This window comes from Lactuca sativa, chromosome 5 (assembly GCF_002870075.4).
Source record: "Lactuca sativa cultivar Salinas chromosome 5, Lsat_Salinas_v11, whole genome shotgun sequence".
NCBI lineage: Eukaryota > Viridiplantae > Streptophyta > Magnoliopsida > Asterales > Asteraceae > Lactuca > Lactuca sativa.
The window spans coordinates 195,712,410-195,723,902 of NC_056627.2; the positions used below are offsets into that span (position 1 = coordinate 195,712,410).

The following is an 11,493-nucleotide window of genomic DNA, read 5'->3' on the forward strand; positions in this document are numbered from 1 at the left end:
GATTCCACTAGAGGTGCAACATTTGAGTCACTAAGCTTTCAAAGGTCAAGGATATTCAAGGAGATCTTGTTATTACTACATAAAAAGAAAGGTAAGATCTAAACCCTTGTTTATATGTCAATTTGATTGTTATATGCTAGTTCTTAGAATCATTGCTTTGGTATTCAATGTTGTTGTGTTCATAGTAGAAAAACCTAGATCAAAGCAATTAGGGTTGCATGAACACCATAGGAATGATGTTATGCTCATTACCCAGAGAGTTTTAGCATGAGATAATCAACATTTCAAGCACAAATTGTTACATAGACACATAGGTGCATTCTATTATCCAATGGTTAACCGGAAATGGACTTGTATCCCCCCCCCCCAAAAAAAAAGTATGAAAAACACGGAAATAGTGGGGTATGAACCTCACCTTGGTTTAGTGTGTTAAGAAAAAGAAGAAAGAAGTTGTGGAGCCTAGACTTGTGTGTCTTGAAGGTCACTCGAAAATGGGGATGCTCTAAGAAGCTACACTCTAAATGGTATGTGTAAATGGGATGATCTTGGTATAAACAAGTATAAAACACTTTGAGTTTCACAACTGATCCCAAATTATCCTCCCCCATGGATATCTGCCACATAAAAAATTAATTAACAATTAAATTTAAAAAAAAGTATTAGTAACGATAAGTAATTATAATAAGTAATTATATAATAAACGGAGTTATATCTGTTGAAATCATCAATGTTGGATAACAAATTGAAATACTCTTCTGTAACATGCTATTTAGGAAACCACCCATTGAAACCTTTATCTAATAGGTATATAAGGCATACACAGACTGCATCCTCATAATCAGTAAGTGAATGTTTAAACACCTTAATAACATAGTCTAATTTGACGGACACATTCCTTAGGACCATAGGAAAGGCACAGGAACAGAAGGCGGCACCGGATGCAGAAGTAGGAAAATAGTCACCAAACCGGAAGCCGGTGATGAGACAAAATTATTTCTTCCCGAAAGAGAACTCGTAACCCCCAATCTCAAAAACCATTCCCTATACTTGGCTTCGGCGGTTGGTAACAACTTCGTTTCAAAAGACGTAATGTAGAAGAAAAGGATCCACCTACATTAGGAATGTCTAACTACCTCCTAAAACATGAATTCCGAAACATAGTCTCGCATTCGGGTCTGTCTCTGAATGCCGCAAGAATTTTCCCACCGATTTTCGATTTACAAGAGAGTGTAATGGATACATCAAAAAACCTATCATGTTGCACAAACAAAAAAGGTGTTATAACTTGATTCCGGAACGAAAATGACCAATACTTCAGACCAGTTTCGAACCAGTTCATCATGTTTTGGACGAGTTCATGGTGTTTCGAAACAGTTTCTTGCATTCCGGAGGCTTCCAGAATGAGCTTTTACGATCTGGAACACTACATTTTGATGTAAATGAACAATATTGTCACAACTAGCAATTTAGGGTTTAAGATGTGAAGCTTGTACACAACAAATTCCTCTATGTAACCCTATTACATCAAAATAGTGAAATTCAAACTACAATGTGGTATGAAATCATATGTGCAACAAATCAATTTATCATAGTCACTTATAAGCCCAAGTTTGATTCCATAGTTGGACAAAAATCTATTTTTAGGCTTTGCTTAGAGTTCACGACCCCAAAACCCTTATTGGACAAAGTAAGCTCAGAAGCCCATAATCACACTTTAAGAACCAAAAAACTTTATTTTGGGACGCTTGTTGACCAAAATCCTTTGAATTGGCCCAACAAGGATCCAAAAACCACATTGGGCCATATTGGACCCAAAAGCGCACACCTCAAGGACCGAAAACCTCTTGGAGAGTTGTTGTCGGCCACATGAAAACCGAGAGCCTCTCCTTTTAATTTAATGAAGTAAGTTTTAGCATGGGACAAACAAAAAAAGGAAAAGAAATAGGAAAAATGTGACACCTCATTCCTTTATCTTGTTTTAACCCCGTGCTAAATGGTGGATAGTTAGCTCGGCATGGATTGATGACCTTGATTTTCTCGACACTAAAGTTCATAGGGCACTTTCCCTAACACCGTCACTCAAAAACTCCCCAATCCATGAGCCTCGAGAAAAGAAGGCATAGATAGATGATCCATCTCACCCGCCACCACCACCATCAGCTGTTGACCCATCAACTGACAAGGACCGAATTATTAGTGACTTGTCAAATGAGGTCCTTCAATTGAAAAATGAGCTTAGTGAATGTCATAGGATCAACGTTTAGCAAAGCATGATACTACTTTATGGTTCTAAAACTTATCAATAAGACTCTCGGAGACGATGTTGCTACCTCAAAAGGGATGGAGGTACATTTTTAATTTTTTCATCATTTATGGTCATTATGTTTTTGTATTGTTTATAAGTATACATTATTGAACCATATAGTAAAATTACTTATGGAAACATGATTATGTTTTAAGCACCCCCGCACAACCGTTGCATGACGGCCCTGAGCAGCCGTCTTCGTGTATTTAATCGTCGGATGCAGAAGAGATTTTGCGGGATGAATACAAAACACCGTTGCAAGCACCTCTCAGACGTTCTAAGCGCCAAAAATTATGTCCATATGGTATAAGTCGCGAGGGATACAAATGAAGAGGAAGGGTGTTACATGGTAAGAACCAACACCATTAGACAATATTTTAGATCCTACCATACACAATGTATATAAAGAACGGGATAGTTCGTTGGTTCGTCGGTCACAATTATTTGACCGATTTTGCTATGATTGAGTCTTGGACACGGTCAAATGCAGATAGTCATGGAGGAAGGTTGTCAGGTGATGTAAGTAATATAATTAAGTGCTCATTACATACTATGCTTCTAATAACAATACTTACTTTACTTCAAAAAAAATTGGCAGCATATCATGTCGTGCATCTAATTGTTGTTAGAGCATAAAACCGATGATGCTTGGTGGACAGTTGTGCCATCAGCTTTCAACACTAATACATTTGACTAGAGTGACATGGCAGACGGATCCATTTACCCATCTTGGGCAGAGTGTGATATGGTATAATTTTGTTTGGATTATGTTACTTGAGTTTTTATATATTAATTAATTATTTCTAACTTTTTTGTAGCTTTACATCCCAATCAACATACAACAAGCTCATTGGTTCTTGTGTGCTTTGGATTTGAAGACATTCAAAATGACTGTATACGATAGTCACTGGAAGGGCGGCTACTGTTTGGAAAATGAAGATTGGTTTATAGGTATGAAAGCCCGCATCCACAAACTTCTAGTGGGAGTTAACTACTGGGGTACCGAACCAACTGATTCAATCCCACTTGAGAGCTTCAAGATGAACCTAGAAAAGGCCTGGGATGTACCACAACATATTGCAACATATGAGATTGTGTGGTGTTTTTGTGTTGGTTCCTAGAGGGTGTTGATCACCGGAAAATCGATTTTTGTAGAGGGTAAAACTGGTCCATGGGCTATGGGTTATTGAGAACGAATTGCAATTTCTTTTTGGGTACAAGGACAAAGATAATTTGAACATCGTATTTACAATATGACCTACAGATACATCCTTTATTAAGTTTATGTATTTATTAATTGTTTGTTGATCTTAATTGCATTTATATTTTATAAAAACAAAAGTTATACATTTTATAAAATCAAAATTTATACATTATATAAAACCAAGACCTTTACAAAAAGAAAAACCACATGTTACACGCAAAAAAATAAACAAGTAAAATTTATTATGGAATCATGGTCCAGAATCGTACTCCATAATTCCGGAGACTACTCCAAACCAATGTGTTCTAGAGAATGTGGTTACTTTACAAAAAAAAAAAAAATTGGGTCATTTTTGTCAAAGATGTCATTTATAAGGATTAAATTACTCAATTTCCATATATATATACTAGCAGTGTACCCGCGCAAAGCGGCGGGGCATGTAAATTCTTTCGGTGATATGTTTCCTCTACAAAAATGTTATATTACAAAAGAAAGTACATGTCGAAGATAAAATAATCAAACTATGGTGTTATTTGGGAGATGAAGTCATTTTTTGTTCCTGGACGGTGGGCTTTATAGCAGAGGAGGGAACAAAGAGGTATATGCGATTGGAGAGATATTTGAATCAACATGCTAAATTTAAGGATATCTAAAAGGGTTCAAAATTTGAATGAATCTGGGATTTGAGGGAACCATATCAAATTGCTGAGAAATATAAGGAGATTTGATGATAAATTTTTGAATTCAAAATGTGGTTAAAATTTAATATTATTTTATTAATGATTACTTGTACTATCAGCTTCATCATTTGGACGTCTTAAAAAAATATTATTATTATAATCAATCTATTTTTAGAAATAGTTAGATTTCTTTTATAAGATAGTAAAGATATATATATATATATATATATATATATATATATATATATATATATATATATATATATATATATATATATATATATATATATATATATATATATATATATATCAGTAACAATTTTCTACACCTTACCGATTCTGCCGCACTAATTAAGACAACATGAGTTCAAAACATTCCAAATAAGTATTTTGTTGTTGTTTGTGTCAATGGTTCATGGCATTCAGAAAATGGAAAATTACTATATGTTAGGCAATTTGTTAAAATATTTGGTGTTGAAATTCTAGTAGATATAAATTTCTCTGATTTATATCAGTTGGTCAAATAGAGGGCATGTTGGGACAAAAAACCTAATATCATTCTGTCTTTCTAACACCCTATGTTGAACTTGTTATACAAATAAATCATGAGGGGGATGTGAAGCGTTTACAAATGATTATTCAACAAGTTTTAACTTATGTACATATGTATCTGATGGATAATGAGCCAGTGAGACAAAACATCTTCAATACAATGTCGTAAATAGATTTTTTTGTTGGTGGGAACCGATATATAAGAGGAGGGTCCAATGACACAAAGAGGGAAACGGTCTGTTGAGAACATATCCAATAGAAGAGGTAGCAATAATTAAGAAGGTATGTATGTATCTCCACATGAGCATTATAATAATTGTGGATGTATTGCATATGGAACACCAATACAACAACAATTCAACCCACAAGTTTATGAAAAGAAATATAGGAATCGTCAAATTTAGTATGCCGATCCTAGATATTATGTACCATATGAAACATTGGTAGTACCATATCAAACACAAAATAGCACCATATCAAACACCAATAACACCATTTCAAATGCCAATTGTACATCAAACGTCAGTACCTCTATGCCAATTTTTTTTTACTTCAAGCATCACCTCTCCCTCTCCCAACATTAGAGATTTTTGAGACCCCGTTACTAATATTGAGAGTGTGTTTCTCAAGTTCTTCTTCGTTGGCCTCCATTTCCTTTTTCATTTTCTTCAAACATCTTCTAAGATCTTATAATAATTTTAGAGCTGGAAGGATTATCGATGGAATGATCGATTTTGGAGAAAAGGAGAATAGGAATACATGTTTCCAAGCAAAAACCCATTTTTATGAATGTTAAATTGTAAGAAAGTTTGGTATGAAATTATTTTAATTTTATCCTCTTTACATACAATTATCTACATGTGGTAGGTAGCACATTAATTGTCATGTCAATATGACTATGAAAATGTACACTTTGACTACGAATTTCAGTCACTTAGTAAGAATCTTCTTTACCATCAAATTGTCATTTCAATTTGACTACAAAAATATACATTTTGACTATGAATTCTAGACCGTTAATAAGAACTGTCATTTCACTAGTAAGTTTTCAATTCGTTTGCAAATTTTCATGTTAATTTGACTATGAAAATGCACACTTTGAGTATGAATTTTACACATTCAATAAGAATTTTCATTTCACGAGTTCACTATTATTTCACGAACGAATTGTCTTGTCACATTGACTACAAAAATAAACACTTTGACAATGATTCTCAACCATTTAATAAGAATTTCCATTCCATTAATGAATGTCATTTCATCTGGGAATTAACATGTCACCACGAATTTAGACACATTGACGATAATTCCCTATTATTTTCCTGTAAATGTGGTACATTAAACTTATATTTATTTCAACTAATTACACTTATATCAATGTATTTGAAAATGAGTTCATCAAATGGAGTTCACCAAGAAAGATTTGCCAGCCTACCAATAATCTTTCATAATGTTGAAAGAACCAATCCTAATAACATATCCATAATTAAGAAAAATCTCATCGACCAAATTGAGTTATGTTTCATGGCCTTTAAATGTTTGGTAAGATGCTTTTGTAGTGTATACATTGTATATTTTCTATGATAGTTTAACTTATAATGGTACCATTATTTTCATAGATTTAACTATTTCTAAGGCATATGTTGTCATATATCTTTATAGGTAGTGTCTCTTTAAAAATGAGCTACTTAGGGTCAATGTCAATAGCAGTTTCTATGGATGAAAACCATGACAAAGTACTAACAGTGTCTGGTTTGGGAATTACATAAAATGATGATGTAATGATATTCATAATTCCATCGAATTGGCCATAAGTATTGTCTACCCAAATACATATCATGAGCATTGTTGTATAAATTACGGTGGAAATTTATGTGTTTGGATTGGTCACAATAGTGTAGTGGATTGTTGTTTTGGCAAACATGAAAAATCGTAACATATTTAACGTTCAGTTGCCTTTGGACAGACTTCAACATGCAATCAACAATTAAAAAACCAAAAAATTCACTTAACCTGACTTGACAATATTGCTATTACCAAATGGGCAGGGTCTTTTTTTCTTAAATCTTATTTCAATGTTTTGTCATTTGATATTCATCGTGTCGTTATAAGGTTATCTATGGGTACACCATATTTACCGATAATTACTGATATTGAGGTTGTCTATGTGATGAAGCAACAAGTGTCATGACTCGATTTAACTTAGGTAAATAGATTTCTTGAAACTATTTTTCTTTATTTAAGTGTGTGTGTGTATATATATATATATATATATATATATATATATATATATATATATATATATATATATATATATATATATATATATATATATATATATAAACACACAAACACTTTAAGCCTTAAATGATTTTTTTGGAAGGGGTAAATATAGTGATACCACACCTTATATTGAGACCAAGCTGCGTAAGAGTATGCACATGAGTCAAGCCTAGCAGGTGAGACATGTCTAGTTGCAACTATAAAGTTACATATTACAAGCCTGTAGTTGCAACTATGAAGTTACATATTATTTTCCTACTACATGTGTATAACTCCGTCACAAGATTTATAGATGTAGGAAATGGCAAAAAGATGGTGTACCTTGTGAGTACGTGATACCAACGTTGAGATCATTTAAAGTGTCATACATGCACCAATTTGTTAACAATAATTTGACTTCTGTCGTGTATCGAACTACATACCGAACTAAAATGGTGTATCCTCTACTGCCTCCTCCTCAATGGGAATTACTAAACGATGTAGTGGTTGTGTTATCCCCCTCTATACCTTTAAATTACTACATGTCTTTCTTAAGTGTATTGCAATGTTGTATGTTATGGGCTAATATAGTATCTAATAAATGTGACCTCCAAAAAATTTCCAAACGTCACAAACCATCATAACTTGGAGCTTACAAAATAGGAACTTATGATATCAAAATATTGAGTGTGATATGTCCATTGATAACTCTTGTAACAAATAACACAACAAAAAAAAATCATCTCAAACGGACTTTGTATGAAAGAGTTAAGAATGTTTAATGTTGTTTTATATTTAATATTTTCATTGAATATCCTACTTTTGAGCTAAAAATATATGACTTCTCGACCTCCAAATTAGAAGTGCGACATGTCTCAGCATACTCTTGTTACAAAGAACACAATGAAAAATAATTTAGCAAAAATGGACTTCATATGTGAAGGGTTGTATTCTTTTTTTTTTTTTTTTTTTTTTTTTTTTTTTTTTTTTTTAATTGGAAACGGCAAATATATTAAATATGTGAAGTGGGTGGTCTGGCAATAAGAAGATATGGTTTCACAACAAGAGTGTATAGTGAGACACATAAGAGTGAACCAGTAGATGATTGTTAGAGTAATGTGGGAAAATAGGATTCGCATAGGTAACACGACATCTTGTTTTGTAAAATCAATATGTTTTCCAACACCTTCCCATTGCCCTCTAAGGATTATGGTTAAAATAGAGAAAAAAGGTGATATGATATGCATGCCTACAATAAGAGTCAACGGTAAGAGCAGAAGTTTGATTTGATCTCATGATGTAGTTGAATCACTAGAGAAAAAAATATATATATAAGCAGAAGGTCCATCTCTACCCCGCTTAGTAGATTTCCTAGTTGTTAAAATTTTACCCATCAAATTTATTCAATGATAACACCTCGATTATCATCATAATTGTCTTAAATAGAGATCAGTACGATTTTCATACCGCTAGTCTTAAGCGATATCCATTATTAGTGACTGCATGAGAGATGGTAATATTAATGTCTACCATGTTTGTGGTCATTTATTTTAAATTCTAGAAAAAGATGTTTTTGTGGTGATAGACCATTATTTATTATGGTCATTTTAATAAATAATTCGTAGAAAAACGTGTTTAAAATGATCGTGTCTTATTTACATAATTCATAACTTAATTTTTGATTAATGTAATATTTGAAATTTATGTATAGTAATATATGTATTATAAAATGATATACATATAATAATAAACTTGAAATGATCAAAAAAGAAAGTGGGCTGAGTTTATTGAATATCGCTAAAAGTTAATATATCGTATATGTTTAACGATGAAATTCTAGAGAAAGTTAAATTCGATTTAATACTCTATTAATTAATTTTAAAGAGTTGAATGAATTGGATGCATTTGAATTTGTATTTTTTGACTATTATCAGCAATTGAAAATCAAGAATGCTTTCACACTCACACATAACCTTAGTGCTTATCCGTATATAATCATATATTTGGAAATGCTTTGCAAATCCTAGTCCTAGTTCATATTTGTAAGTACATCTTCTTTCCTACCGGTATGGAAGCTGAATGCTCCTCATCCTTAGACGTGAATCAAGAATTCCGGCAACTTACAATTTCTGAGATTCATTTTGTAACCAAAAACTTCGATGAGTCATTAGTAATCGGGCGTGGGGGTTTTGGCATGGTCTACAAAGGAACCATCACAAATGGGACAACTCATTTAGTTGCTGCCATCAAGCGGCTGGATTCAACTTCTAAACAAGGAGAAGCAGAGTTTTGGGCTGAAGTTGAGATTCTCACTAAGTTAAGACACTGCCACTTAGTGCCTCTGATTGGTTATTGCAACGATGGGGAAGAAATGATCCTTGCATACGAATATATGCCCCATGGAACACTTGAAGATCATCTCCACAACTTTCAGACTCCTTTATCTTGGGTGCAACGACTTAAAATATGTATAGGGGTGGCACGTGGGTTAGATTACCTTCACACTGGTACGGGTATAAAGCATGGAGTTATACATCGCGATGTGAAGAGCTCTAATATATTGTTAGATGAAAGCTGGAATGCTAAAATTTCAGATTTTGGTTTGTCCAAACTAGGTCCAATAAATCAACCTTCCACTTATGTAAATACTGTTGTGAAAGGCACTTTTGGATACCTAGATCCAGACTACTTCACAACAGGTAGGCTGACTAGAAAGTCTGATGTGTATGCCTTTGGGGTTGTTTTATTTGAAGTCCTTAGTGGAAAACGAGCAGTGGATAAAAGTCTTGGAGAGGAGCATTTGGGTTTAGCAAGATGGGCTCAAGAATCTGTCAAGGAAGATAGGCTTGAGCAAATAGTTGATTTGAATATAAAGGACGAAATCATGCCTAAATGTTTAAAGGAGTTTGCACGTATTGCAGATTGGTGTTTGGATAGAAATCCCAAGCAACGGCCTACAATGGCTGAGGTTGTGGTTTGTCTTGAGTCTGTGCTAGCCATACAGGAGAAAGCCAGTAACAAGTTGCACCATGCACGCATGAGAAAATTTGGTAATAAACCGCTAACGTTTCCATTTTGGTCCAACGTGGAAAAATCTAGTATTATGTTTTCTTCTAGTACTTTTCTTTGTTTTATCTCATGAAGAAGCACACAAACTGGTTTACCTGTGGATTTATGCATACATACATTTATTGCAAGAACATATGTGATATCAGTCTATTTTCTTTTTCTTTTTTCTTTTTTTGAACAACTGTGTTGTGTGTGTTACTTGTGTACAATCTAAGATCATAGACTTGTTCTATTTAATAATTTATGATGTGATATTGTAGAGGACATTAAAATCTTTGGACTTATATAACCAAACTATTACGCAGGTTGGGCGCAAGTTGTTGCAGAGCTGGGTCCCATGTTGAATGCTAGCAGAAACTATTATACAGGTTTGGGTTTGGAAGTTGGAACTAGTATAACATAATTGCAACTGAAAAGTTCTTTGACAATAATAAAATGTTTGCTTTCCACTGTATAGAAAAATCAAAGTTGAAGTCTGAGATGATTAAAGAAAAGTTTGTCAACCAAATACAGCAGATGTATGATGACAGCCAACTCGTCAAAATTGCAAAAGAACAGACGATGCATTCAAATTTACTCACACAGTCACTTGGGGTGGTATCTAAGAAACTGAGGAAAACTGAAGAAAAGCAGCCTATTGTCAGGGACAGGACACAAGGGTACCAGGATCAAAACATGCAAGAGGACACTTTATAAGTGACAATCTGTCCTCAACTTCTGATATTTAAACCATATACCATGCTCGGAGGCGTGAAAATAGATGTTATGTAATGATGCCATTCCATCCATATATTTACTTTCCAAATTCACATTATTACATACTAGTTTGAAATGGTTGTTTTACCCTAAAAATAATGTGTGTTTTATATATTTATATCGTATCCGTATCCGGTGCTGCAGAAGGCAAAGGTCTCCGTTATAAGTACACCCATGCATAGGCGGAGCTTTATTAGGCTAGGGGGGCTGTGGCCCCCCACCCCCCTGAATTTTTGGTTATAAATAGTCCTTTTACTTTCATTTTATACATTTTAGGCCCAAAACTATAAAATTTTGGCTGTGACCCCCCCCCCCCCCCCCCCCCCTGCTTACCAATTTTTATACATATTATATTTCCGGCCCCCCCGAATAAATCGTTGAAGCTCCGCCCCTGACCCATGTTAACCATCGCTACCACTTTGGCACTTTCCTTGCATAAATTTTTGCATTATTCTAGATGATACTATTGAAATAATAATGTTTGGTGTTCAAACTTAACATCCTATGTATTGGATATTTTTTGTATATGTTTTTATATTAAAGGGGTTTGTTTGTAAGTTCATTGGGACTAATGCTGAGGTAAGCTTGTTTAGAGGGTACAAAGTGTAAGTCTTGTATTTGTAGTGGGTTGCGGCTCACTTTCTTCAAACTTAACAAACTGATCT

At 33.8% G+C, this 11,493-nt stretch overlaps 1 protein-coding gene across 1 annotated transcript; it reads left to right on the top strand.

Moving 5' to 3' along the window:
• Positions 1 to 9,010: 9,010 nt before the first annotated feature.
• LOC111876587 (receptor-like protein kinase ANXUR2) lies at positions 9,011 to 10,951 on the top strand. The gene is made up of 3 exons (XM_023873140.2): positions 9,011 to 10,053; positions 10,378 to 10,440; positions 10,530 to 10,951. Exons 1-3 carry the CDS (start codon positions 9,072 to 9,074, stop codon positions 10,766 to 10,768), a joined length of 1,284 nt encoding a protein of 427 aa, XP_023728908.1. The 5' UTR covers positions 9,011 to 9,071; the 3' UTR covers positions 10,769 to 10,951.
• Positions 10,952 to 11,493: the final 542 nt, after the last annotated feature.

What these genes read in the sequence shown, in the direction of transcription:
- LOC111876587 (XM_023873140.2), top strand. Translation starts at nt 9,072, where the DNA reads ATGGAAGCTGAATGCTCCTCATCCTTAGACGTGAATCAAGAATTCCGG. An exon ending in TGCACGCATGAGAAAATTTG is followed by an intron (nt 10,054 to 10,377) that starts GTAATAAACCGC and finishes ACTATTACGCAG; the next exon opens with GTTGGGCGCAAGTTGTTGCA. An exon ending in TAGCAGAAACTATTATACAG is followed by an intron (nt 10,441 to 10,529) that starts GTTTGGGTTTGG and finishes TCCACTGTATAG; the next exon opens with AAAAATCAAAGTTGAAGTCT.